Below are 27,212 nucleotides of genomic sequence, written 5' to 3' on the forward strand. Positions count from 1 at the left end.
CATCCTCTCATATCCTGGCGAGTCATTTCTCCTGTGTACTGACTCCTTGAGCAGCCTACAAGCTATCAACCAGTGCTACCCTTGCCATCCTTTGGTAGTGTCCATTCAGGAGTCCACCTATGCTCTGGAACGGTAAAAAGGAAATTTAAAAAATCAATGCTGGGGCTGAATACAGCATGTACTGACAGCATACTTAGGTGGGCGGAATTTCAAAGATGATGATGTTCAAGAGGCTGTTTAGGGGAGACTGCATAACAGCATGGTAGTAACAAATTTCAGTTCTATAAGTTACATGGCTGGCATTTTAGGAACAAGCAGAAATTGTTTTTAGAAGACTCTTGGCCAAAAAACATTTTTATTTTCTTCTTCACACACATCACATGAGGCATCCCACAGTCAAGTGTACTAAGTAAATGATGTTTTCCCATTCCACTATATCATTAATTTGTGAACTGACAGTAATATGTGCTGAGGAAACTTCCATGCAGAGATGTTTAGTTGTTGTTGAGTACACTATATTCTTGAAGCTTGATATAGAAAACCATCAGTGCAACTGTTCACTGATATTAATTTTACTATTAAAATATTTCACATGGAGTACTCTGGCAATAGAGTATTGTCTGCTCGAAATTCTTATTTTGTGTGTGTGATGCGTACATGTATGCCTCAGGAGTTATTTGTGGATGATGGATCCAACACATTATACATTAGATGTGAGGGAGGTATGTTATTTATTACTCAGTATTTTATTGACTTTTATTTACCAGAAAGTTTGAAAATCTTGTATTGTTTGGTGGGCACACTCTGTTTCCATGCATCTCCTGCTAAAGAATTGTAATATTTCATTTTCATCCATCTGTCATAGTTGTTTGAAATATCCAAAACAATATATGATACTGTTTGTTTTCCTTATTTCTCCATAAATTCATAGATATTACTAGAATAATTTAACCATCCATCAAAGTCATATATTTTTCTAACAAGATGACTGGTCTCATTCCATCTTTAGATCATAAAATACAGGCTTTGGTTCAGTCCCAACACTGTGGAAGCCTTTTTGTTGCACAAATATTATCCTGTAATGTGCAGACTTTTAATTTTATTTGCCAGAATTTTACAATGTTCAAAGCAATAATAAAATTACAGGAATTATCATGCTGAAATCTTTGCATTTGGCAAGCGCCTGAAGGAAGATTTTGACAGGACGTTACTGCAGCAAGCGTTTACAACACGCTCTTACATTGTTCAAGAGGAAATGAAGCAGGAGCAGCTAGGTATTGAAGATCCCAAGCTAGCACTTACTGACAACCAAGAATTGGCAAAAGAAGGCATGAAGTTCATGAAAAACTACATAGAGATTTATGTGAGAGAATCTTTGCCTAAATTACCAGAAGAAGGTGTTGTGTAAGTGTATTAAAGCAATAGTCAGAGATTTCATTTTACTATTCATTCTGTGTATGCTCTTTTGAAATGTGTGTGATGTCATTACAGAGCCATTTGCAAGTTCCTGATGACAGATAGCACGTTGGCTTCTATCTCAAAGCTTATTGGAACGGAAGATCTTATTCTTTCTGCTGTGAGTACATCAATAATTTCTTTATATCTGTTCTTATTATTACAATATTTGTCACTTACTTGTAAATTAAATAGTAATTTTGAAATATTTTCATTCTGTTATAGTGGCAAAATATGAGTTGTATAGGGGATGTGAAAATACGAAGCACAGAAAATAGTTCTGCAGCAACATGTTTTCTTACTTTTTGAGATGAGTTTAGAGGGTACCTGCCACATACTGATTGCTGGATGTACAGCATTTTTCTAGCAGGGAAACTGTCACATAAATGTTATGCAGTCTCCCCTAAACAGCCTCTTGAACATCATCATCTTTGAAATTCCGCCCACCTAAGTATGCTGTCAGTACATGCTGTATTCGGCCCCAGCATTGATTTTTTAAATTTCCTTTTTACCACCACTACAGAGATTTTTTAATTTCCTTTTTACCACCACTACAGGTTTTTCAAAGCCAGTAGTTCATGCCAGTGTGCTTCTCACCATGCAGTTATGCAGATCTAGTTGGATTCCTGCAGTTCAGTTTTTTTTTAAAGTAAAAACTAAATGAGATGTTCATATGACACTGCTGGTAATTTTTCTTTTTCTCTTATTTCACGTACATATTTAGACTATGTGGTTCACAGTTTTTCTTACTGGTGGTACCATTATCTTAATATCTGTTTTTCCCATCATGATCATCATTTTCTTCTTCTTCTTCTTCTTCTTAGCGGTTTCCAACATCAATGGAGCTAACATTTTCTTCTGTCCTCCCACAACTTCTCTTGAGCCTAGTTTTCTTCCGCACTTGTGCACTACATCTTTATTTTCTCTCTTTGGTTTGTAATTTATTGTGCCCTCTAGATTTCTTTCATTTGGCATTCTTCATTTGCTGCTTTAATATTTGATTCAGTTTTTTGAGCATTAATCTTTAAAATCCACCATGAACTAGGACTTCGCTGAGGTGGGGTGGCCTGCATGCCTCAAGGATACATATAGTTGTACTGCAGGTGAAACCACAAGAGAGGTTTATAAGTGGGGAGGTCGGACTAACCATTGGTTTCTGAAGAGGAGTGGCAGGCTTTCCAGCAGTTACAGGACAACAGTCTGGATAAGTGACTAATCTGACCTTGTAACAAAAGCCAATATGGCCTTGCTGTGCTGGTACTGAAAACAGCTGAAAGCAGTGAGAAACCACAGCCATTATATTTCTCAAGGGCATGCAGCTCTACTGCGTGATTAAATGGTTATGGCTTCCTCTTGGATAAAGTATTCTTGAAATAACATAGTCCCCCCCCCCCCTCCCCCGGCCATCTCCGAACAGGGACTGCCCTGGAAAAACAAAATGTGTTCTGCGGCTTGGAGTGAAGAATCTGATATCCATTAATTGAGTGGGGAGGTTAGAGAATTTAAAAACTGAAATGGGTAGGTTGATGCTGAATGTAGTAGGACTTAGTGAAGTCTGGTGATAGAAAGAACAGGGCTATTCGTCAGGTTAGTACGGGGTTATAAATACAAAGTCAAAGAGAGATCGTGCAGGAGTAGGTCTAACAATGAATAAGAAAGAGGAATATGGATAAGCTACTATGAACACTGGTGTGAATGCATAATCATAGCCAACGTAAACACAAAGCCATACTCACCACAATGGTACAAGTTTATATGCCAGCTGGCTCCGCAGTTGAAGGTATTGTAAGAATGTATGACGAGGTAAAACAAACTATTAAGATAATTAATGGAAATGAAAACTTATTTTTTGGGAGGACCGGAATACGACAGTCAGAACTGAAGGAAAAATAATCGGAGAACACGGCCGGGGGGGGAGGGGGGGGGGGATTTGAAAGATGGAGCTACCTGGTACAGTTCTGCACAAAACACAATTTAATCATCACTATTCCGTGGGTTGATAGTCATTGTAAGGTGGTTATATACGTAGAACAGACCTGGAAACAAGAAGATCCCAAATACTCATAGATTATTAATGCTGAGGCAGAGGTTTAGAAACCAGTGGCAGATGTGAACTTTAACCGTAAAATGTGGTTCAGAACTGCAGATTAAAACTGAAGAAAGAGAGTAAATTGAAGAGATGGCACGGGAAAAGCTGAAAGAATGAGTGGTTGTTTAGAATTTGAAACGGAGTATTAGGCAACAATTGACTGAAACAAGAGTAAGAAACACAACAGAAGATGAAGGAGTAGCCTTGAGAGAAAAGGCAGCAGAGGTTATGCATGCATGCATGCATGTCCAAAGGCACTGTGCATTGTAATCAGAATAGCACAGGCACTGCAATATTGAATGTCTCTGTTGATACCAGACAAGTGACTTTCAAGTATAAAATCTAACCTGTATGGGAATATACGAGGTGCGACAATAAAGTAATGAGACTGATTTTCTTTGCAAGATGTGGCAACCCTCCAGGCTTGCATAGGCACAATTTCTTTGACCTTGGTCTATAAACTGCTTCTAGTCCAAGTGGCACATCCATGCAACTGCTCAGTCATGAGTTGTGCTGTAATAAGTTAACACGTGTTTGTGTCTCTCATCACGGAAATGGAAACGCATAATATAGCCCAACGGTACGCCATTTCTTTTTGTGTTAAATTGGGTGAAAACGCGATGACAACTTATGGTAAGCTTCAGAAGGCTTTTGGAGAGGAGATTATATCAAGAGCTCAAGTTTTTTGTTGGCATAAAATGTTTAGTGAAGGCAGAACAAATGTTGAAGATGAAGACCGCAGTGGATGACCATCAGCCTCACGGACGGATGTCAGCTTGGCCAGGGTGCGTGAACTCGTACCATCAGATCGAAGATTATCCATGAAAATGATTGCAGAAGAACTGAAGATCAATTGAGAAACGGTTCGTCTAATGATAACTGAAAATCTTGGTATGAAAAGTGCGCCACCCCATACAGCTGTCAGTACAGCAATTTTTAACCTCAAAACAAATTTCAGTAGTACCACAGTCACCTTATTCACCAGATATCGCCCCGTGTGACATTTTTCTATTTCCAAGAGTCAAAACGGCCGTCAAGGGACACCATTTTCAAACAGCAAAAGATGTCCAAAAAGCTGTGGCGAGGGTCTTGGAGGATATTACAGAAGATGAGTTCCACAAATGTTATCATCAATGGCAGAAGCACTGGAAAAAGTGTGTGCAATCAGAAGGGAACTACTTTAAAGGAGACAACACTAAACTTGACTAAAATGATACGCAACATTTTCTTTCACACCAGCCTCATTACTTTATTGTTGCACGTCATACATAATGGATGTAGAAGTTCAGGTCATAGACGCATGGTTGATGACGTAAGTAAGTTTCAGTCTGGTCGTGAGTTGTGCACGAATAACCAAATGGTAAGGTGACCCATAAGTGGGAAATCTGAGTTCGAGTCCCAGTCCGGCACAGATTTTCATTATCATTTCATTCTGCAGCTGACGGTTGTAATTATTCGCAATTGTGAATAAATTTAATGTACTTCATAACAGCTGTAGTCACTGCAGTGCCTGTTCCTTTGGACATGCATGCATGTCCAAAGGAACTTTGCATTGTAATGAGAATAACACAGGCACTGCAACATCATATTTCTTTGCTGATACCTTGCAAGTGACTTTCAAGCATAACATCTGACCTGTACAGGAATATACATAATGGATGTGTGAGTCCTGGTCAGAGACGCATGGTTGGCGACATATGCAAGCTTGGGTCTTGCCAGTCTTGCCATGAGCCATGCACAGATAACCAAATGGTAAAGTGACCGCTAGCGATAAGCAGGAAATCTGGATTTGAGTCCCGGTCCGGCACAGATTTTCACTGTCATCATTCCATTCTGGAGCTGATGGTTGTCATTATTCGTAATTGTGAATACATTTAATGTATTTCATAATGGCTGTAGTCGCCGCAGTGCCTGTCCAAAAGTACTTTGCATCATAATCAGAATAAAATCGGAAACAGTCTTGTGACATTGATATGAAACTATTGTTAAAGTTTTTTACATTATTTCCCCAATTTCACCACACTTATGTATTAGTAACAGCAAAGGTGTGTAACTGCTGGTATTATGGATGCAAATCGAAACTCCTAGAAGGAGGAAAAGCTATTTTTCATAGGTAAGTAGCACAAACACACTAATTATAGTTATCCTACTAATAAGAGGTGCTTTATGGTTCAATTAATACCAAGACACGTTGTAATGAGGACATAAAATCATAGGGCTTGTTTATGTTACTGTGTGGTCTTATATTTACAACTTGTTTTTTTTTTTTTTTTTTGGTGGGGGGTGCTGTCAGTCACTATGTTAAAAGTATAAACATTTAAGAAAATTTCATCCGCAGATAAGATTTACATGTGGCAGTCTGGGTCATTACCTCCAGATCATGCTGATTTCCAAAGCCCTGTGCTTATTTTGAAATATTCACGATATTATCAATACCTATGATGCGGTGAATGAATATGTGCGGTTATTATTTTAATTTCCTTAAGAAAGGACAAAGTTTAAATATATCACACTTGAAAGTAAAAATGGAAGAATTTTGTCCTTACTTCACAGTACAATATATTGCTATTGCATTGGCTCAAAAGTAATGCACATTTTTTTACCAAATTTCACCTTCGAGAAGTTAGTTTGCATCTAATATCCACTTCTCATTCTTCTTTCTCTTCTTCCTGAAACATTTCTGCTTATGCAGATCTTGTCTTTTTGCATACCTTTGCTATAAAAAAAATATTCTCATTTGCAACAATACAACTAGTGTCTGTAGCAAAAACTGTTGACAAGGCATTTTATTACGTAGCAACATAAACTTTTTTATTGTTCTTAACATTGTGTACATCTACCATTATTGTTTCTTTAGCTCATAATTAAGTTTCAGTTGTATACTGGTAAGAGAACCTGATTTGTGTCAATATGAATGACTATTTAAAGCAAAAAGCGTCATTGAACCAAGAAATTTGGTGCATTTACAATGCAAGCTTTAAATTTACAGTTGTGCATTATGTCAAAACCTACTAAAAGAGAGGCTGGAAGAAAGTGTGGACTGGACAATTATAATGTGCGACATTGGACTGCTTCAAAAGGAAAAAGGAAGAAAACTGTTTCAATGAGAAAATCATTCAGGGGTCCAAAATGTGCCAGGTATCTGGAACTTGAAGCTAATGTGCTTTCTTGTTTGCAAGATAAGGGGAATGATGGGATGCCATCTCATGAGAAATAATCCAAGCTTGTGGAAGCAAGAGTTTTAAATGTTCCTTAAGGAGAATCTTGTATGTGTGCTGATTGGTGTCATTGGTTTATGTGGAGAAATGGCCTGGCCCTCCGATGAAATACTACACTAGCACAGAGAATGCCAGAAGATTTTGATAAAAACTGGTTAATTTCCAGCAGTATGTCATCCAATTATGAAAGTGTCACTCATAAACTTTTCATCACATTGGTAATGGTGATGAAATGCCATTATTCTTTTTTACGTGCTGAGCAACATGGGAAGTGGGGGGGGGGGGGGGGGGGGGGGAATAATCGTGAAACACTGAGAACTCTAGATTGAGGTTGGAATATCATCATGGAAAAAAATAGTTTACTGCTCATCTTAAAGATGCCACTTTCCGTTGCAGACAGACACAATGAAAAGACACTTGCACATTAGTTGTCAGCCAAAGCCTTCAGCAGAAAAGGAAACACAAAGATACATTCATTCACACAAGCAAGCACACTTCACACACACAACCACCATCTCCAGCCACTCAGACCGGAACGCAACTGTCACGTGGAATGGAAGCAGCAGTCTAGGGAAGGGGAAGGGTTAGAAGAGTATGGTGAAGAGAGAGAGAAAACTGTCTGGTGGAGCATGCAGGGTCTAGACTGCCAACGGGTTTAGCGTTTTGAGGCCGTGGGGCATGGACATGGAGAGGTGGTGGGGGAAAAATGGAAAGCAAAACAGTAGAGGAATGGGGAGGGAAAAGATGGGCAGGTGCATTGGCAGAGGGCAGTACACAAAGTGAGCAAAGTGAGTGGGAGACAAGAATAGGGAGGAGGTGATGATGACGGGATGGTACCGGGGGAGGGGGAGGGGGGGGGGGGGGAGGACGACAGTATGTTACCATAGGTTGAGGCTGGGATAATTTCGAGAGCAGAGAATATGTTTTAAGGATGACTCCCATCTACGCAGTTCAAAAGGGCTGGTAGTGGAGGGGAGGACCCAGATGGCTAGGATAGTGAAGCAGTTATTGAAACCAAGCGTGTTATGTTAGCTGCATATTGTACCGTGTTATGTTAGCTGCATATTGTGCCACAGAGTGGTCTACTTTGCCGTTGTCCACAGTTTAGCGGTGGATTTTCATCCTAGTGGACTACTGGTTGGCAGTCATACCAATATAAAAGGCTGTGCAAAGATTTAAGCAGAGCTGGTATATGACAGAGCTGCTTTCACAGCTGGCCAGGCCTCTGATGGGGTAGGATAAGAGTGTGACAGGACTGGAATAGAAAGTGGTGGGTGGATGGACTGGGCAGGTCTTACATCTGGGCCTTCCACAGGGATATGATCTCCTTGGCCAGGGGTTGGGATTGAGAGTGGCATAGGGATAGGCTAGGGTGTTGTGGATATTAGGTGGGTGATGGAACACCACTTTAGGAGGAGTACAAAGGATATTGGGTAGGATCATAGCATGATGATAGGTAATCAAAGCCCTGATGAAGAATGTGGTTCACTTGTTCCAGTCCAGGGTGGTATTGGGTCACAATGGGGGCACTCCTTTGTAGCTGGTTCTTGAGGGTGATGGGAAGATTGGAGGTGTGAGGGAAAATGACTTGGGAGAGTCCACATCATAAATAAATCTTCAGTGAATCGGAAACAGACTAGGAGTTTGGCAGTTTGGTAGGCTAGGAAGGTCTCCTCTAGGTGGCCCCCATAGGCATAGGAGGGTGCCTGTTGCTGTTTGTGTAACTTTCCTTCAAAGGAGAAGTAGTCATGGGTTAGGATGAAGTTAGTAAGATGTATGAGGAATTAGTGGGTTTGGAGTCTGAAGGGCATGGGGAAAGGCTGTGTTCAATTGTGGCAAGAGCATGAGCATGAGGGATGTTGGTGTATAGGAAAGAGACATCAACAGTGACTTTATCCTTACAGATACTTCTCCTTTGAAGGGAAGGCATACAAACAAATCCATGGCACAGCCATGGGAACCCACACGGCCCAATACTGTGCCTGTTGGCAGTCTAGTAGTCTAGTCCCTGCACACTCTGCCAGACAAAGCTCCTCCCTCCCTTGACCCATACACTAATATTCCTTCCCTCCCATCCCTCTAGACTGCTGCTTCCATTCCATGTGACAGTTGCCTTCTGGGCTGAGCTGCTGGAGATGGCAGAGAGTCTTTTCATTGTGGTGGGGGAAAGTTACCCCCTATGTCATTCTGAAGAGAAAGACTATGTCCAAAGAAAAGTTTCCTAAGGACATAGTGATTCACTGTTAAGAAACAGGATGATTGACAATGCAACCAATCGTTGACTGGCCGTCTATTGTTTGGAATCCTGGGGCACTCAATGTTGAGAGAGACATGCTTGTTTTGGATGGTTTTAAGGGACATACTGCTGAAGTAAAAGATAAACTTTCTGCACAAAAGATAGACCTTGTCATAATACCTGGTGAAATGAGTTCAAAAGCTAGATGTAGCCATAAACAAGCTGTTCAAGGACAACTTGCGAAAAATGTATGGAGATTGGTTCTCGGAAGAAGACCATGTCCTTAGACCGTCTGGTAAGATTAAAAAGCCATCAGTCGCCCTTCTGTCTTCTGTTTGAGTGGGTTCTTGCTTCATGGTCTTCCATATCATCAGAGGCTACCATCAAGAGCTCAAGAAATGCTGCACGTCAAATGCTCTGGCTGGCAGCTAGGATGATGTGCTATGGGAAAAGAATGAAGAGTATGATGGGAGTGAGAGTGAGTGTGATGAAGTGAATACTGGTACTGATGGTGATGAGAATGAATAAAACAACATGTGATACTGGTATCTTAGATGCCAACGTGCTGTACCATATATTACAAGAAATGTTTACAGTACGTACCTACATCTTACATATAAGTACAAGTAAATTTTTTGTAATTTTTCTCATCTCGGTTTGTGTGTGGCTTATTTTCACACTTTTTTTTTATTATTTCCTCCTAAAACTTTGCAGGTAGGGCTTAAATGTGGTGGCGGCTTGTTATCGGACCAATACGCTCATCTTCTTCCTGTTACAGTTCCCAATTCAGTGTTTGTAGGGACACTTTCAGCTTGATGTGCTAGGAAGCCATTTCGCAATGCTGCTGAATCATAATTTATAAGAACAGAGATTCAGCAATACAATTAAGTTCTGAACAAAGCATAATAAAATAGCCGTGGCTATTCCTTCTTTTCCCATAACATAAAATAGCAATGTCTGAGTGTGATTATATCTGTTGGATACCGGTTAAGTTTCTCCATCAACCTTCTTTCTGTAGTCTGCATATAATCCTTCATTCTAGAATGAGATTTTTGCTCTGCAGCAGAGTGTGTGCTGATATGAAACTTCCTGGAAGATTAAAACTGTCTGCTGGATCGAGACTCGAACTCAGGACCTTTGCTTTTTGCGGGCAAGTGCTCTACCATCTGAGCTACCTAAGCATGACTCATGACCTGTCCTCACAGCTTCTATTCCAGTCCACAGGAGAGCTGTGAAGTTTGGAAGGTAGGAGACGAGGTACTGGCAGAATTGATGGTGTGAGGAGGGGTCGTGAGTTGTGCTTGGGTAGCTCGGATGGTAAAGCACTTGCCTGTGAAAGGCCAAGATCCTGAGTTTGAGTCTTGGTCTGGCACACAATTTTAATCTGCCAGGAAGTTTCAAGCCTTCATTCTGCTGCCAATTTTCCTATCGCTTGCTATTTGTAATCATGCTCTACCACTAATTGATTCAGTACAAATAATCCTAAGATCTCCACTCAAAAAATCATCCTCTTCTGGCCATTGCATCATATTGATTTATAACATATCTGTGCGCATCCTTTCGATTTCCACCTATAGATTTTCTAGTTCCCCACACTGCCTTCACATTTTAACATTCCACATTTCCACCCTAATTGCTATTCTTTTTTTGTCTGATAACTCCCTCAGAGAAGTCCCGTGTAGTAATCTGAATGAAATGCTATGTTACCTCCAATATATTTATCCAGGAGGAAGATTTTGAGCTTCAAACTGCAAGAACCAGGTGAAGATAATTTGGTAGTTACCCAATGTCTTCCATATGACAGTACTGCAGTTCTTAAAGTCATTTTGACCATTCCGGCAGGTAGCAAAACAATTTGTTATTTCTTGGATTTGCTGCCAGATCCTAAAATGAACATGAGTCAGTATTTCGGAACTCCATCTGTACATCAACATCAAGAGAAACACTCCTTGTGCTGAGCCCTGCTGAAACCCTTATCATTTGTAGACCCCTTCTGTACATGGAGCATGGGCCACACACTACATGTTCTGCCTCCAAGACTGCCCATAGTGTCACACTCAAAGACTATCCTCAAATACTTGGACCAGCCACACCAAAGAATGTTGGGTTTTGATGTGGGATAGCACAGGGTTGTACATCCTGCTGAGAGGAGAACCCTTGTCTCTATTAATAGAGTTGTCTGCCACCCTAATTTCAGTTGCTTCCTTACAAACACTGTACCAGAAACTGGATGTACTGGCAACTGTGAGGGTTCATCATATTTCTTCCCATGTCTCTTGTTGAAACAAATTTTCCACTACCATTGAGTTTTCAGGCTGTTGTGTTTTGTGATGGTGAAGTTAAACACTTATGTCCCGAACTGTGCAGATCGACCAGCTGATGTAAGCTTTCCCATATTGACACAAAATTTTGTATATTCTAGGCTTTCTAAGTCCCAAATCATTGTAACAGAGTCAAATAGTGCTCTAATCTTGGCAGATGGATGCAGCATAGTCTCCTTAACATTCACCCACTCTTAAAAGGTATGCCCCAGTGTAAGGAATAAAGGCCACAGATCTGTGCTCCTCTTCATTCACCTCCAGGGATGGTGCAAACACCATTGCCCAATGAATCTGCTTTTTGGAGTTTCTGTTTCCCTTAAACACAACAACATTGGAAGTTCTTGTGTCAGAAATAGGATATAATCTGTGTACAAGAGTTCTAAGGACCATGTCCCAGAGTACCACCAAGTCTTTTGTGAACAGTTATGTCCAGAAATGGGAGTTACCTATTACTTTCAACCTCAATCATAAATTTAAAACTGATGAAGACAGTTGAAGTGGTCCAAAAATCACATCCATGGAACGAGATTAAAAAGGTGTCATCATTGTATCTTTAGAAGCATGTTTGTTGCAAAGCCAAAGTTCTCTGTATCCCTTTCCTTAAAAAGTCCGGACCATCCTCTGAAGTGCACAAAGAGGAGCATAGATCTGTGGCCTTTATTCCTTACACCGGGGGCATATCCTTTAAGATAAGAAGAACTTTAAGAATAAACATGATATTAAGAGTGTGCTCCATCTACTTTCCAAGATAAGGTTACTACTCAGGTCTGTCAACAATGATTTGGAACGTATAAAGCCTGGGATACACGAAATTCTGTATCAATGTGGGAAGACTCACTTCAGCTGGTTGGTTTGCACAATTCAAGACAAGTGCAAGGCTACAACAGCCCAAAAAATCAGTGGTAGCAGAAAATTGTTTACATGAGGGACATGGAATGAAATATGACGAGATGCTGATAGTTGCCAGGAAACTGAAATTAGTTTGCCAGACAGCTGATTAGTGAGAAAACGGTTTTTGTCGTAGCAGAATGTTGAACATTGTACTATCCACATCAAAACACAATTTTCTCTGGTGTAACTGGCCAGAGAGTTTGGGGATAGTCTTCGATATGGTACATCATTGGCATCAGAATTCTACTATGGGTGGTGCCACAAACCCTGTCTTGGAGGCAGCACCTGCAGTGGGCGGCACAGGATGGTATGCGGCCTGATGATTCCAGTTTTGGCATCACTTTTCAGTGGGACTCGGCAGCAGTATCTCTCCTGAAGACAGACAGGTCACTGAAATATTGAGTCCTGTTGATTTCATTGGTCTTCATTTGGACTCAGCAGCTTCATGTTTTTTAAAGATAGACAGATCGCTGAAATATTGAGTCATGTTGATTCCATAATCAGCAGCAAACCCTGGGAGACTGTCAAGCGATTATGCTGGGAGATCTATATAGTCACAGCATTACAATTACCATGTAATTTCCACCAACTGTGACTACTGGATGAATTGCTGCCTTCCACCAGCATGAAGCTTCTCTGCCAGTCCTAACAGAGAGAGAGCTGCTGTTTCCTCTCCAAAAAGTACTGAATTCCTTGGTTCCATTCACCACATAACCTGTGATAAACTTCACTGTAATTCTAGCAAGAGGTCATTACAAGCTACACTTGCACTCAGTCAGGCAAGTTGGACCAAATGCTTTTTGTGCTATAGTCCATTGTTTGCCATTGTGACAGGCAGAGCCCGGCTGCTCAAAAGAGTTGTCAAGTTAGCAAAATTTGTGTCGTAGTGCAGCCAACATTTTCCCTGTTCTGGTGATACTTTGTGTACACTCCTGTTCAGTAGAAGAATGAGGGCATCTGATGGTGAATTGTAGCTACATATCCTTGACACTGAGATGACAGATTCTGTTAATTGCAACTGCCTCACCCTAAGGTTTCGCTTTTGATATATTTCTTCCTACACCAGTGAGAGAACCCAGTAGTGTTTGTCATTTATTGCTTTGTGGTATATCTGTATGTTACATTTTAACTGAATGAGCAGATCTGTCTAAAAGAACTCTGCATTCTCTCAGAAAACAGTGGCACGAGTTTAAAATTTACATGAGTGGAAAATGGAAGTTAAGTAAGTTAATAGTACATATTTTTATGTATAATACTGAGAACTAATACTTGTATTTAGGAATATTTTGTTTTTAAAAGTAATATTTTTTTCGAAATGCTAACAAGTTATATTTTGAATTTTTTTCTGATTTGCCCAAAGGAATTTCCTGTGGAAGAATCAACATTAGTCCAAGTGTTCTGTGCTGTTGTTGGAGCACTTTTGAAGAGCTCAGGCAGTGAGAAGACAGGCTTGTTTGTACGTGATTTTGTGGTGGCTCAACTTGCTGGCCAAGATGTGAGTGACATATGGTCTCCAGAACAGCCGCTTCTAACACTAGAAAACATTCTCAAACAACAAGGAAGAGCTGCACCAGAGCCACGACTCATTGGAGTGGCCGGTCCAAATACCATACTGGCTGCATACAGAGTTGCTGTTTATAGTGACCGTCAATTCCTTGGTGCTGGTTAGTGCACTTATTTCTTTTTATACAGTATTATATTAGCCATGAGCAACAATTGATGCAACATAAAAATACACTCAAGTGAACTGTAAACTTATGAGAGAGAACTGCTAGCCAGTGCATACCTTCAGTAGGACAAGTGAGTCTCTCTCTCTCATCCTGAAGTCTGAATGATGTGCCTTTCCCTTTTTAACCTTCCACAATCGGACCTGGTCTCCTCCCCAAGGAAAGTACTACACCGATAGACAAAAAAAGTGAAGCACCCAGAAGACATTGTCAGATGCCATTGTAACTTCATACACGCACAAACCATCAGCGGTCATGCACACAGTTAGAACTGCAATTTTCTCTTAACAGGTAGCACAGCCACTGGAGTACATTAGTGTTGTGGTTGTCAAATGATTTTGCCCAACAGCCAGTACTGACATTGTGGGGTGACACCTCTGGATGCATATGTACCAATGTTAAAGTTAATTGGTAAGCTATATAAATTAACATGTTGTGGGCCACCAATAGATTAGCTGTAGTATGGGCACGATATGTTGGCTGACAGCTCCCATATTCTGATTGTTAAAAGTTGGCCACATTTGAAGCACTTGGTGTTGACTATTCTCTGTTTCGGATTGTTGCCACCCTCAGTGATCCCAAATGAAGTGTTGTCTGTGTGAGCAGACAATTAATTGATTAATAAAGTAATTGTTCTTATGTTTAAATGCTTTATGTGATATGAAACACGATCACAAAAGTTTTCAATATGTATTTAATGTATTTTTTCTTTTACTCATCGTGTTGTACTACAAGAGTCGTAATTTAATTCTGTAGTCCTTGCTGCAAATATGTACCAAATTTGAAGATGACCACCTCTATAATGTGCATGCAAAAATCCATGTTGCTTCCGTTTGTAATTTATACCATAGCAGTTGATCAGTAGTTATTCCGATGGAAACACTTTCTGTGTGGTCAAAGGAGTTTGTGTGGTTCAAAGAAGTGGAAGGCTGGCTGCAAAAGGATGGATAGTGTTATTTAAACAACAGAAGACAAAGCTGTCTAAGCAAGGAGAAGATAAAGCTGTCTAAGGTGTAGGACCCAAAAATAAAATTATGGTGGATAAGGAAAATCTGTTGGATTGTAACAACTGGTGTGGTATTATGTTGCTGCCAGTGTCCATTAAGGTCCTCACCAGAATTATCTTAAATAGGATTAAAGATTCACATGAAAATTGATTGTGTAGAAAACAGGCCAGTATCAGGCAAAGCACAGTTGTGTTGATCTCAGTAATATTCTTTAGGATCATCTTAGAGCAAAGTAAAGAATTCCAAGCAATGATGTACGTGGCATTCACTGATTTTAAGAAAGGCCTTCAATTCAGTGAAGCATCAAGTGCAGTGGCAGGTATTGCGGATTTGTGATGTAGCACAGAAAATTTTATAAATATCATCAGAAAGCTGCATAACAGCTACAGAAGTTGTATACTCACAAGGGAAATATCACAGACCCAACAGTGGTAACACAAGAGTCTGGCAGGGACCTGTTTTATAACCATCACTTTTTCTACTTGCCCTAGATTTAATGAGAAGAGTCACCACGGGCAGGAGAAGAGGAATGAAATGGGGAATCCATGAATGCTGATTGATGTGATAGATAAATTAAACCCTTTAAAAAAGAAGCAGGAATTGCTAGTCTCAAAATAAATATACGTAAAACAAACGAAATTAGAGTAAATTCTAAGTAAATGGAGTAACCTCTGTAGAGGTGCAACAAGTGAAGAAGGTAAACTCATTTTTGTACTTTGGTGGTGTTGCTGGGAGTGGTTGGGCTGGAGAGGATGTGAAGAACCTCATAAAGAACGCAAATGCTGCCTTCATTGTATCCAGTATGGAAAAAAAAATTGTATTTTTAATGCAAATGTCAAGGCTGTCTTATTTGTTCATGAACGTTGGAAACTAGACAACAAGATAACATCACAGTTATAGAGCTTCATAATTAGGTGTTCTGTAGCATCATGGATATCTGCTGGCCGGAACAAATAAGTAAGGAGGAGCTCTGTGCAGGAAAACGAACCAGATGTGTGTAGAAGATCAGACAGGGCAATCTAGAAGGAGGCACTGAATCAGAATCTCCAGGGAACAAGGAACAGAGACAGGCCCAGAGCTACATGGAAAATGATGGTGGAAGGGCAAGCAAGGAGAATTGACAAGAAATGGTTGGAACTGAGGGAAATGGCCCAAGACAGAGATGAATTGCGAGATCTTTTGATGCCCTATGCTCTCCAGTGGGCCAAGTTAATTAAGTCAAGTCATGTAAGTCAGCTAATTGGTAAGATGCATGCACGCCCATGAGTTGTCAGTATTGAATGACACCAGTAAACCACCTCCCCTCTCACATCCTCTAATACTGCAGTGATGTCACTACTTATGCCTGTGCCCTGAGGTATAGCTCATGACTGAATTCATGAGTATCAATTAAAATTAAGCACATCTTAAAATCTCTCTCTCTCTGTAAGTAGTTTTGTTTGTTGCTGAGCAAGAAAAAATATACTATTAAGAAGATCTTCATGTTTTTGGATTGGGCTGTTAGTGGCAGCTACGTATTGTTAAAAAGTACAGATGAGAACTCGGGTCCGCACAATTACTTGATTCGGGCCGCAGTTTGATGGCCACTGCATTAGTGTGTTTGTGTTCCGTGTTTTTACCAAGCCTGGTATTGTATCCAAGGGGTGTGAACAGCATCAGCTGTTAAGGGATCACTGTGATACCACGTAGTCATGTGAGACAGCATTATCAACATCTGACAGAATTTGGAAGGTGCTTCATTGTGGGTCTCTATTTGGCCATCTGGTCAAATCGTGCAATATCGACATTTGTGGTCCTTTCAGATGTGACAGTGGTTTGATGTTGCACTGCATGGAAATGTGAGGACAGACATATTCATTGTCAAGGTTCTGTTTGATAGCGTCTGACCATTACAAGGGAGGATCACCAACTTGGGCACTAGCCTTGTTATACCTCCTTCACTTCTGCACCTGCCATCCGAGAACAAGTAAAGGACTCCCTGCAACAATCTGTGTCATCTTGTGCCATTGGTTGCCTTACCCAAAGTCCTCAGGTCATATTGGAAGGCAGCTTGTAGCTTGGTGGACTAATGCATGCTGCTCAGCAATCTGGGCCAGGCACGTGGCTCTGTGACAGTTTCAGTGCTGCCCAACTGTAGAAAACCGTGGAGTTGTGAAAGCCTGATGCATAATCAAGGAAAGCAAGAAAATATAATCACACACATTCCTAGACTGTTTCAACCACTCCACATATTCTAAAAAACTGTGGGAAGCCATCGGGTGGACTTCTGGTAAATGCAGTCATTTACCAATAGGAAGCAGCAGTCTCTCTAAACAATGCTCAGAGACATCACCAGACAACATCAGCACCAGCCAAGATTCAGCATTCCACCACTGTCTTGCGACTGGGAAGCGGGATGAGCTGCACTTCAGATCCACCAAGTCTGAGTCCTAGAGGTGCAGATGGAGATGTAGGAGCTGGATTTGGCACTGTCTTAGTCTCTTCATACTGTGCATGGTCACAACCAAATATGACACAGCTGGCTGCAAAGGAAATTCTTTTATAATGTTTTAATTCAGTATGGCAGAGTGGCCAATTTCCCAACTGGTGGAGGGAGACAATTTTGATACCTCACGTCAACCAGGAAAAGACCCAACATGTCTCAGTAGTTATCAGTGTGTTGCCTTAATGAGCTGGAGCAAATGGTAAATCATCATCTGATCAGGCAGCTTCTTAGCTGTTCTGAATGTGATTCAGGAGATATCAATTCACTGTCGACAACCTGACCCTGCTAGAGATGCTATCCAGCATTATTTCCTATGTAGACACAATACACACAGCATGTGCACATGTGCCAATACACACACACACACACAGACAATGTGTTTTCTTGTGCCACGCGAGGGCAGACCTAGTCTCTCATGGGACCTGCCTCCTGCTTTAACTGATAATGAGACAATTGAGGTTTGTGATTTAAGGTTTTATTTGATGATTGTTTCATACATATTTGTTTCATAAATATTGTGTGTGAGGTTTTAATGTGTTCCATAGTGACTTCCTCACTCATTATTTTGAAGTATCTTTTTAATTGTGTCTCTGCTTGTATTTTATCTTTGTTGAGATAGTCTTGTGCCCCCTGATGTGAATGTTGTATTTTAAATACTCATTTATTGTTACAGCTGGGTTTTGAAATTTATTGTTATTTCTTAAAAGATTTTCACCACACTTGTCTCTGTTTATTTCATGACTCACTGTTCAGTGCCTTAAAACAATAGTCATCACTGTTCAGTGCTTTAAAATAATAATCATCACACTGTAAGCTTAGAGAATGGCTAGGTCCAGGACTATTTCACACATCTAAAAATTAAATGTGATCACAACTGTTGTAAGTTGCAGCAGTAAGCAAATACTGGAAGTTATTTATGCATGTAGCTTAGGACTTGTGCATGACTTCCTAGTTGATGCCATGTAGGTATCAGGAGCACCTGTGTTCATTTGTGCATTGTAGCTGTGCGATAACTGTAGGTGTCCTGGAATGAACATGAACATAGTGTCATAGATCACCAGTTTAGTGCTCTGCTATAGATGGGATGTAGAATGTACAATAAAACCATTGTTGTCTGAACAAGTGCACACTTTACCATAACAAAGCTGGTACAACAGAGCTATGTCTGCTTTACACACATAGTCTCTGTACATGGGCAAGGGAATGTTATAAGTTTGTGTTGTCTGAATGCAGTTCTTCGTAATTCCTTTAGAATAACATATATTTAATCTTTTTTTAAAATTTGGTCCACTTGCACTTTCCAAACATAGTCGCTGTTTTTATGATGCTGTTCAGCAAAATTACAGGTATCTTTAAACTCTTTGTTAATGCAACACATGTTCAGCAATAAACTACAACTCTTTCAGGAATTTCTACATTCTCTTCCGTTGAATGGATTTTCCTATCTCTTTCTGCAATATTTTCCATTTTAAAACAATGACAAAAAAGACTAAACTTCTACTTGAATTGAACAGCTCACAAGAAGACATTTCGATCATACATGCGAGGCTACAGAAGATGCCACTCAGTCCACACATTAACTCTTGGTATGGTGGTTGACAGGAGAAGCTGTGTTGATTGAAAGCAGTTCACCTCAGTTTCTGGTGACAGCTTTGTTGGTGCAGGTAATGTAGTCAACCTCAGCTAGCAGATGACACTGTGTCCAATGCGTATACAAACAACAAACAAAACTATACTATTAATTAAAAGTTGAATGTTGATGTCCTCTGCACATGATCATAATCACACAGCAAATACAACACTAAAACAATATGGCTACAATTATAACAGAATACTACTTTTTGTATAGCACACATCAATGAAACCTAAGGTTGGTAGACACAAGAAAGAAGTGAATGTTCATCTGAAGAAAGAAGTGAATGTTCATTTGGAGTCATACTTCTCATTTCTGCAGAAACAATTGCTTCTGTCAGCTACCAAGCCAAGTAGAGTTTGGCAGAAGCAGGAGACAAAGCTTAATACCATGAATTGTATGGACTTTTACTGGTTCAGATCTAATGAGCACAATGCTCAGGACTCAAGAAAGTTAACTGCGTAATGCTTGAAGAAGGCCAATTCCAAGTCAACATCATTTTATGTCAGTTGCATTAGTTTTCTCCATAAATGTTGTTTCATAAAGCATAAATTGCAGGAAAATTATAAATATGTTAATGCTGAAAAGGATACAAATTTACATTGAGAACACAGGAAATTTGACAGAAGTGAAATAAGGTTGTAAACAGTGGGAATACATTAATTCTAGAAATGTAAAAGCAGTGTTATAATACTGTAAGTGGATACACTGTCAAAATTATATTACAAGAAAATGACAGAATTTTATGTTGCAGAGCATTTTCTTAAGATATTCAGAGTAGAAAATGTGAAGATATTTTCTTCGAAAAGCAAGAAGCATTATTCCCTTGAAAGTTTAAAAAAAGATGAAAATGACGATTCTGGAGTAAATGACCCCTTCATCCAACAGGAGAGAAGAAATCAGTGATGGAAATAGGACTCGTCATAGATTAAGTGAGAAAATGACACAAGGCGAGGTTCATACAATATGAATGGCCGAGAGGAAAACGAACAATAAAATACAGAGGTGATTTAAAAACTTATGAAGACGGAAGGAAGAGGGAATAGTTGACAATTCAGCAACTCAGAGAGAAGAGAGAAAGATACTAGGAATGGAATTGCAGATAAGACAAGGACAGGTAGCAGTATAAAAACGTCAAAACAAAAGAAATTAATGTCGAAAGAAAGGTTAAAAGAATAAAATTACAACAAGAGAAAGAGAGAAACAAAAACTTACTTTGAAGCAATGGTTACATTGCACATGTAGGAAGGAATTGAGGGTGGGACAGTGGGACAGAGTGGTAAGTATGAAGATATGCAAAGAGTTCTGTCTAACAAAACAAAATAAAAAGTTTAAGAGATGATTATCCAAATAGCAGAACTTATCAATTACTTTTATGTCTCATTTGCTAGTTTAATTCCCGCAGCATCACCTGGTTTAATTTGATTGAATTCCGTTATCCTTGTTTTGCTTTCTTTAACATTCATTGTACATCCTCCAGTCAAAACACTGTTGTTTTGTAAACTGTTAACATGTTGCGGGCATCCATTTCTCAATTACTCTTACAAGGGAACCATCAAGACCTGTTAACCATGGATATTGATGAGTCTTGATTATGCTGTGAGAGGGCCTTGTCCAGAGTATTGGCTAGCAGCTATTCAGGCAATGGCCTCTAGTTCCCAAGAAAAATGATGTTAAAATTTTATGCATACCTCCTATACCCGTAATGTTAGACCTATTTCGAGCTAGTGTGTGCAGTGCACCGGCTAAGGTTCACGGCTACCGCACTGGCAGCAGATGTTAAAATCCTGTTTGCAAAAGTTTTTTTTTCCAATTTCAGTGTACAGAACATCCCTATCTTTGACCTCAATTATCTAATTAATACCGATCAAACTGGTTGCCGGACCCATCAACGCACGGTAGATCCTTAGTGGGATATGGAGCAAAAACCATCCCTGTGCAAGAAAAAAGATCTGAACAGGATTAGTCATTCCTTCACAGTACAGTATACTATAACTGCATCAGGAAAGATATTCCCCAACTTTTTTTAAATGTAAGCAAGAACTGTCCCGGAAATTTGGTCTGATTGTTAAAAAAAAGAGTTGACTCGTAAATTTAAAAAATGTAATTGTAACTTGCACAAAATCAGGTGAGTTCATGAAAACGCTGTACAGCGGGTTTTTAAAATCTGTTGTTTTTCTGTATGTGATACATGAAAAATTCTTTTTACATTATTGATTCCTGCGGAGGGTGGACTGATTTGTCACTTTATGATCAAATCTTAGTAGAAGAAAAAGATGCATCCACTTGCACCATAAAAATTACCCCACTCAAATGTACTCCACTTTGCCAGCTTTGCAATGTTTATTTTTACAGGCTGGTTAAATCTTAAAAAAAAAATCACAATGTTCCCTGTTTGCTGAAGACCAATAGAAAAATCACGTAAAAAGAAGATTCCATAAAAATACATTCTTTAGTTCTGCATCAGTTTAGTGCACCTACTTTCACAGGAATGATGAAACATGCACGATTCAAATCAAAGTTGATCAATGATAGAACAATCTCTTTGAATTGTGTCTGTGGCATCATTTCTAGGAAATACATATGCCTGCAAGGCAGCAGCTTTCATTAAATGTGAGTGGTGGTCATGTGACAAATACCATCCGGAAGTTTGCTCTAGCACAGCAAGGGATAGTAAGTCGAAATCGGTCTAGTGTTATGGGTATGGAAGGTACACACAAAACTTCAACATCAGTTTTCTCAAAAACTAAAGTTTATCACTTGAAAAGCTGCTATCCAGGTAGTCAGGACAGGCCATTTTACAACATAACTAAGACTCTTCAAAATCTGTGATTAACAGGTCTGATGGCCCACTCGTCAGCCATATGGGAGACAAATGTTGATTTAGTGCCATAATAATGGCATTTTGTTGGAGTTTTCCATTTGTTATATTAGTGTAACTAAATGTATGTTAGTACAGGTAACTTCCTGATGCCAGTTTCATTTCATTACAGGATTTGGAGAATCAGTAGATACAGCAGTTGAGCAGGCTGCACTGGATGCACTGAAACGATTATTCTCTGTCACAGAAAACATGAAGCCATTCTCGTACAAAATAAATCCTGATGTAGAAATGTACAAAGCAAACTCTAATGCCAGTCTGGAAGACTGGGGTGTGAAACATCCACAAAATATAGTAAACTGTTAACTTTGTATTGCTCATCCAAAAATTTAGAACTGTATGTGTATAAAGTTTTATTAAAATTTTTGATCTCAAATAAAATTGCTACTGTAGATTAGATTAACATTTGACATGTGATAGCTGTCATCCAGCAGATTCCTTAAACCCTATATACATCTACATTATTTGCATAACTGTAATTATTAGAAGTGGAATTTTCATCTAAAGTTTACACAAGCACATGACACCTTTCATTCTCATGTCATAAAAGGTGGCATCCTTCAGTTTCCTTTATTCATATGGTCTAATGTTTGATTATAAAATCAAGTGAGGTGGTGTAGTGATTAAAGCAATTGATTCACATTCAGGAGGAAAAGGATACATGATTTAGGCTTTTGTGGCTGCCCTAAATTCCTAAGTCAAATGATTGGGTGTTTCTTTTGAGTGCAGAGCTGATTTACTTCCTCTTCCTTTATACAATGCAAGTTTGGGCTCCATCTCTAACGAACTCTATGTCAGCAAGACATCATTTCTTAATTTTAATATTATGAAAAGGATAGATTGGAACTCACCATATAAAGGAGACATTAAGTCACTAACAGGCACAATGAAAAACTCATGACCACTGCCTCTGGCCGCTGTGGGCAAACTGAGTCATAACTGTGCCTGATGGGAGTAGAAATCTGGTGGTAGGGATAAGTAGGCGGTGTGGGGCAGGGATGTGTGTGTGTTTGTGGGTGGGGTGGGGGTGGGGGGGGGGGGGTTGCAGAGTCATAGTGGGGACAGGTAAGGGCTGCTAGGTACAGTCAGGAGGTTTGGGGGGGGGGGGCAGAAAAGTAGAGAACTGGAAAAGGATTAATGGGTGAGTTGGTGTGCAAAGAAACCTGCATTGTGCTGGAGTGGGAGCAGGGAAGGCGATGGGTAAGTTGAGGACAGGTATTAGTGAGGGTTGAGGACAGGGGTTACAGGAGCGAAGAATATATTGTGGGGAGGGAGGAGTTCCCAGCTGTGCAGTTCAGAAAAGCTGGCATTGATAGGATGGATTCAGATGGTGCATGCTGTGAAGCAGTCATTGTAGAGAAGCACATTGTGTTGGGCAGCATGTTCAGCAACTGCATGGGTCCACTGTCTCTTGGTTACAGTTTGCCAGTGGCCATTCATGTGAACAAACAGCTTGTTAGTTATCATGCACAGCAGCACAGTGTTTGCACTTAGGTTGTAGATCACGTGACTGTTTTCACAGATAGTCCTGCCATTGATGGGATAGGAAATGCCTTTGACTGGACTGGAGTAGGTGATGGTGGGAGAATGTATAAGACAGGTCTTGCATGTAGGTCTGTTGCAGGGGCATGAGCCATGAGGCAAAGATTTGGGTCAGGGGTAAAGTAGTGATGGACATAGATATTGTGTAAGTTCAGTGGGCAGCATAATACCTCTGTGGGAGGGGCAGGAAGAATAGTAGGTATGATATTCCTCATTTCAGGGCAAGGCAAGAGACATTCTAAACCCTGGTAGAGAATGTGATTCAGTTGCTCCAGTCCTAGTTGGTACTGAGTCACGAAGGGAGTGCACCTTTGTGGCTGGATGGTGGGTAGATGAGGAGATGGTTGGTAACTGAAGGCACAAGGGATAAGATATCTGTTTGTGTACAAGGCTGAGTAGACAATTTCAGTCTGTGAAGGCCTCAGTGAGACAGACCCTTGGTATATGTGGAGAGGACTGCTCGTCACTGCAGATGTGACAACCAGGGGTGGCTAGACTGCATGGAATGGACTTCTCTGTATGGAATGGATGGCAGTAGGTTTAGGAATGGAGCTACTGGTGTAACCATCCTTCGAGGTGGAGATCAACATTGCGGAAGGTGGCGTGTCAGTTTGAGGAGAACCAGGTAAGGCGAATGGGGGGGATGGTGTTGAGCATCTGGAGCAATGTGGACAGGTGTTATCAACACCTAACAGAGCTTGAAAGTTAACCCAATTTGGATCTCCATTTGGCCAACTGGTCAAATCTTGCAATATCCAGTTTTGTGAGGCATTCGGATGTGATGGTGGCCAGCTGTTGGACTTCATGAGAATGTGAGGGTAGACTGTTTCATTATTCCAGTCAACCACGTCTGACCTCCCATGAGGGAGGATAGATGTGTGGTGCACCAAGTATGACGTAAATCCTTCACATCTGCACATGCCATCTATGAACAAGTAGTTGATCCCATGCAACATTCTGTGTCATCCTGCACCATTGATTTGAGAACAGTAGCTGCCACTAGGGAATTATCATCCCATGCCTAAGTTAGGAGTTCAGAGGACCACACTATGGTTCAGGTCGAAAAAAGTCTATTTTCGGTTTTCATCATATTTCAATAGATTAAGGTTTTATTTAAGTACTCTGAAAAGGATTTTGCTGAAAAAAAATTTTTTTCAAGCATTTAAAGAGCATTTTCCTACCACGTGTGTTTATGTGCCACGCCCACTTTTCTGTCATCCACTTTTCTGCATATATTTTAGAGCTTTATATCCCCTACATTGCACTTTAGAGTTTGTTTTTTAACTCCCAAGTATGTTGGCTACCCTTGGAATGCAATGGTCAGTATTCTTTTGTTTCTGCTGTTTGTAAACAACACACTTTCAAACACGCAGTTAGTTTTGTTCAAGTGTGATTGCGATGAAGAGAGATGTTTGGGCCATTCTTCCGTAAGTCCTGCACTAATGATAAGCCATGTCATGGATTGTGTCCATCAGGAGAAAATTCATGGTGCAAATACAATAGGGCTCAGGCAACTGGGGAATCTTATTCTCACCAGCATTCTCTTCCTGCTGCTGTTACTACAGCAGTTAAACCTATTTTCAGAGACTTGGCTCATCCTGACCTTCTAAGGAAATGTCCGCATGGGCAGACACAGAACCCAAACGAATGTTTCAACAGCATAATTTGGAACCGCCTTCCTAAAACTGTATTTGTAGGCATGCATACAATGAAACTAGGAGTTCATGATGCAGTTATTACATTCAGTTGTGATATTATTGGAAAGTGTTGGGTACTGAAAAAGCTGGGAATTAATCCTGGTGAAAATATGTTCACTGGGCTGCAACATTGCGATAAAATCAGGATAGCTGATGCAGACAGGTCTGCAACTAATATGGCTAAGAAAGAAAGACAGACATCCAGGAAGGTGAAAAAGAAGCTGGAAAACCTGCTAGAGGCCAAAGAAGGGCCATCATATGCATCAGGACAGTTTTAATTAACTGTAAGTAACAAATTTCAAAAGTTTTTCCTTTAAAGCCAATTTCCCACAAACTAAAATTTTCAGTACATATGCCCCATTATATCAGAAAATATCATAGATAAATGAATGAAATTTTCAGAGAGAAAAACTTAATATTTTTTGTTAATGAATTTAAAAAAGTGTTTCTTAAAATCTATAAAATGGTTAAAGTAGATTTTAGTACAGTTGACTCTATTAGCATCATGTAACATACAGTAAAAATATTAAGGCCCTGCATCAAATAGTTTTTTTCAGAAATGGGTCAAATAATTGCCTAAATTAACATGGGTTAGATAGTCAGGGTGTGGTCCCCTTAACACCACAAAATGAATAGCTGCGTTTGGAGTGGTGTCGTGACCAGGAAGCATAAAATGCTGAAGAATGACATCACATTGCGTTAAGCAATGAATCATGGTTCTGTGCTGTCCCAAATGACCGTCTTTGGTGAGAATGGCACAGACCTGGGGAATGGTTCCATTCTTCCAATGTTTTGCAGAGGCACAATGGTATTACTCATGGGATCCTGCTGTGGGGAGCCTTGGAGTATGATATTAGTACACAGCTGTTAGTGAGTGAGGGAACTGTGATGGCACAATGGTACAGCAAGAACATCCTGTGTCCTCATGTCTTACTGCTCATGCAACAGTGTCATTGTACTATTTGTCACCAAGAGAATGCTCATCTACACACTGTGTGTGTATCTATGAGCTGTATGTGTGATGGTGAAGTACCCCTGTGGACAGCAAGATTCCCAGATCTGTTCCAGTTAGAACATGTAGGAGCAACTTGGATGTCAGCATCATCAAGAACAAAGTACTACTGTTTTAGACCAGCTGACCTGAGGAAAGGATTCAATGGCTTTGACAACGCTCCCAACTGGATCAGTGCATGCATCCAGGACAGAAGGGGTGCAATTTCATATTGATAGTGGGCTCATACTGCCAAGTTCATTTTAAATGGCTTGCTTTTGTAATCTTTGTAATAACATCACATATCCTCTTAACCCATGAATTTTCATTTCATGTCCTCTTCTCCTCTTCTGGATCCTTCACTTCTTTTGTCAGGCAGTGTATATCTCCTTTCAGGCAGTGTATATCTCCTCTCTCTCTCTTTCTCTCTCTCTCTCTCTCTCTCTCTCTCTCTCTCTCTCTCTCTCTCTCTCTCTCTCTGCCTCTCTCTCTGTGTGTGTGTGTGTGTGTGTGTGTGTGTGTGTGACCTTAAACATCAGTAAATTGTTACCTTCCATAAATTACATTCCACATAGGACTTTTGGTTTTCATAAAAACTATAATCCTCTATTAAAATCATCTAAGTATTGTAGCTTTAGTATGTAGTTTTAGCCTAAACAAAAGCTGTATAAATGGTTGATATGTGAGTCATTACTGTGAGATTGTTTGCCTTTACTTTAGGCATTTATGGAGTCGGTACATCAGAAACATCAAACTCAAAGACTACTTTTGCTGCATCATCACTCTTTGCTGTCTCAAGAGCTTCTTGGTACTCTTTTAATGGGTATGAGACAACACCCAATTTGTTGAAATCAAGATACCTGTAATTGAAACAGTAATAGCTTATTACTATAACATACTTTTTTGAATTGCTGCATAACAGTAGGTTTATGTTTAAAAAAAAAAAAAAACAATGATTGCTTGAGGAAGCACTGACAATCTGACATAGTTCTAATACTGTGAATGTGTTTTACTTTTGAAGAGAAATAGTGATAAATGG

General features: G+C 40.0%; 2 protein-coding genes across 3 annotated transcripts in view; one reads left to right on the top strand and one right to left on the bottom strand.

Moving 5' to 3' along the window:
• Positions 1-22,324, top strand: part of LOC124545435 (39S ribosomal protein L44, mitochondrial) — a 55,418-nt gene extending 33,094 nt beyond the window's left edge. For both annotated transcript variants that reach the window (XM_047124353.1, XM_047124354.1), the window contains exons 3-6: positions 1,147-1,404; positions 1,492-1,576; positions 13,571-13,874; positions 22,056-22,324. In XM_047124353.1, coding sequence (XP_046980309.1) covers positions 1,147-1,404; positions 1,492-1,576; positions 13,571-13,874; positions 22,056-22,249 — 841 coding nt within the window. In that variant the 3' untranslated portion in view covers positions 22,250-22,324. The remainder of the gene's footprint in view (positions 1-1,146; positions 1,405-1,491; positions 1,577-13,570; positions 13,875-22,055) is intronic.
• Positions 22,325-26,897: 4,573 nt separating this feature from the next.
• LOC124545666 (D-altritol 5-dehydrogenase-like) overlaps positions 26,898-27,212 on the bottom strand; it is a 122,089-nt gene continuing 121,774 nt past the window's right edge. Inside the window, exon 7 of the mRNA XM_047124613.1 lies at positions 26,898-27,033. Within this exon, the coding sequence (XP_046980569.1) occupies positions 26,898-27,033 (136 nt within the window). The remainder of the gene's footprint in view (positions 27,034-27,212) is intronic.

This window comes from Schistocerca americana, chromosome 8 (assembly GCF_021461395.2).
Source record: "Schistocerca americana isolate TAMUIC-IGC-003095 chromosome 8, iqSchAmer2.1, whole genome shotgun sequence".
Taxonomy (NCBI): Eukaryota; Metazoa; Arthropoda; class Insecta; order Orthoptera; family Acrididae; genus Schistocerca; species Schistocerca americana.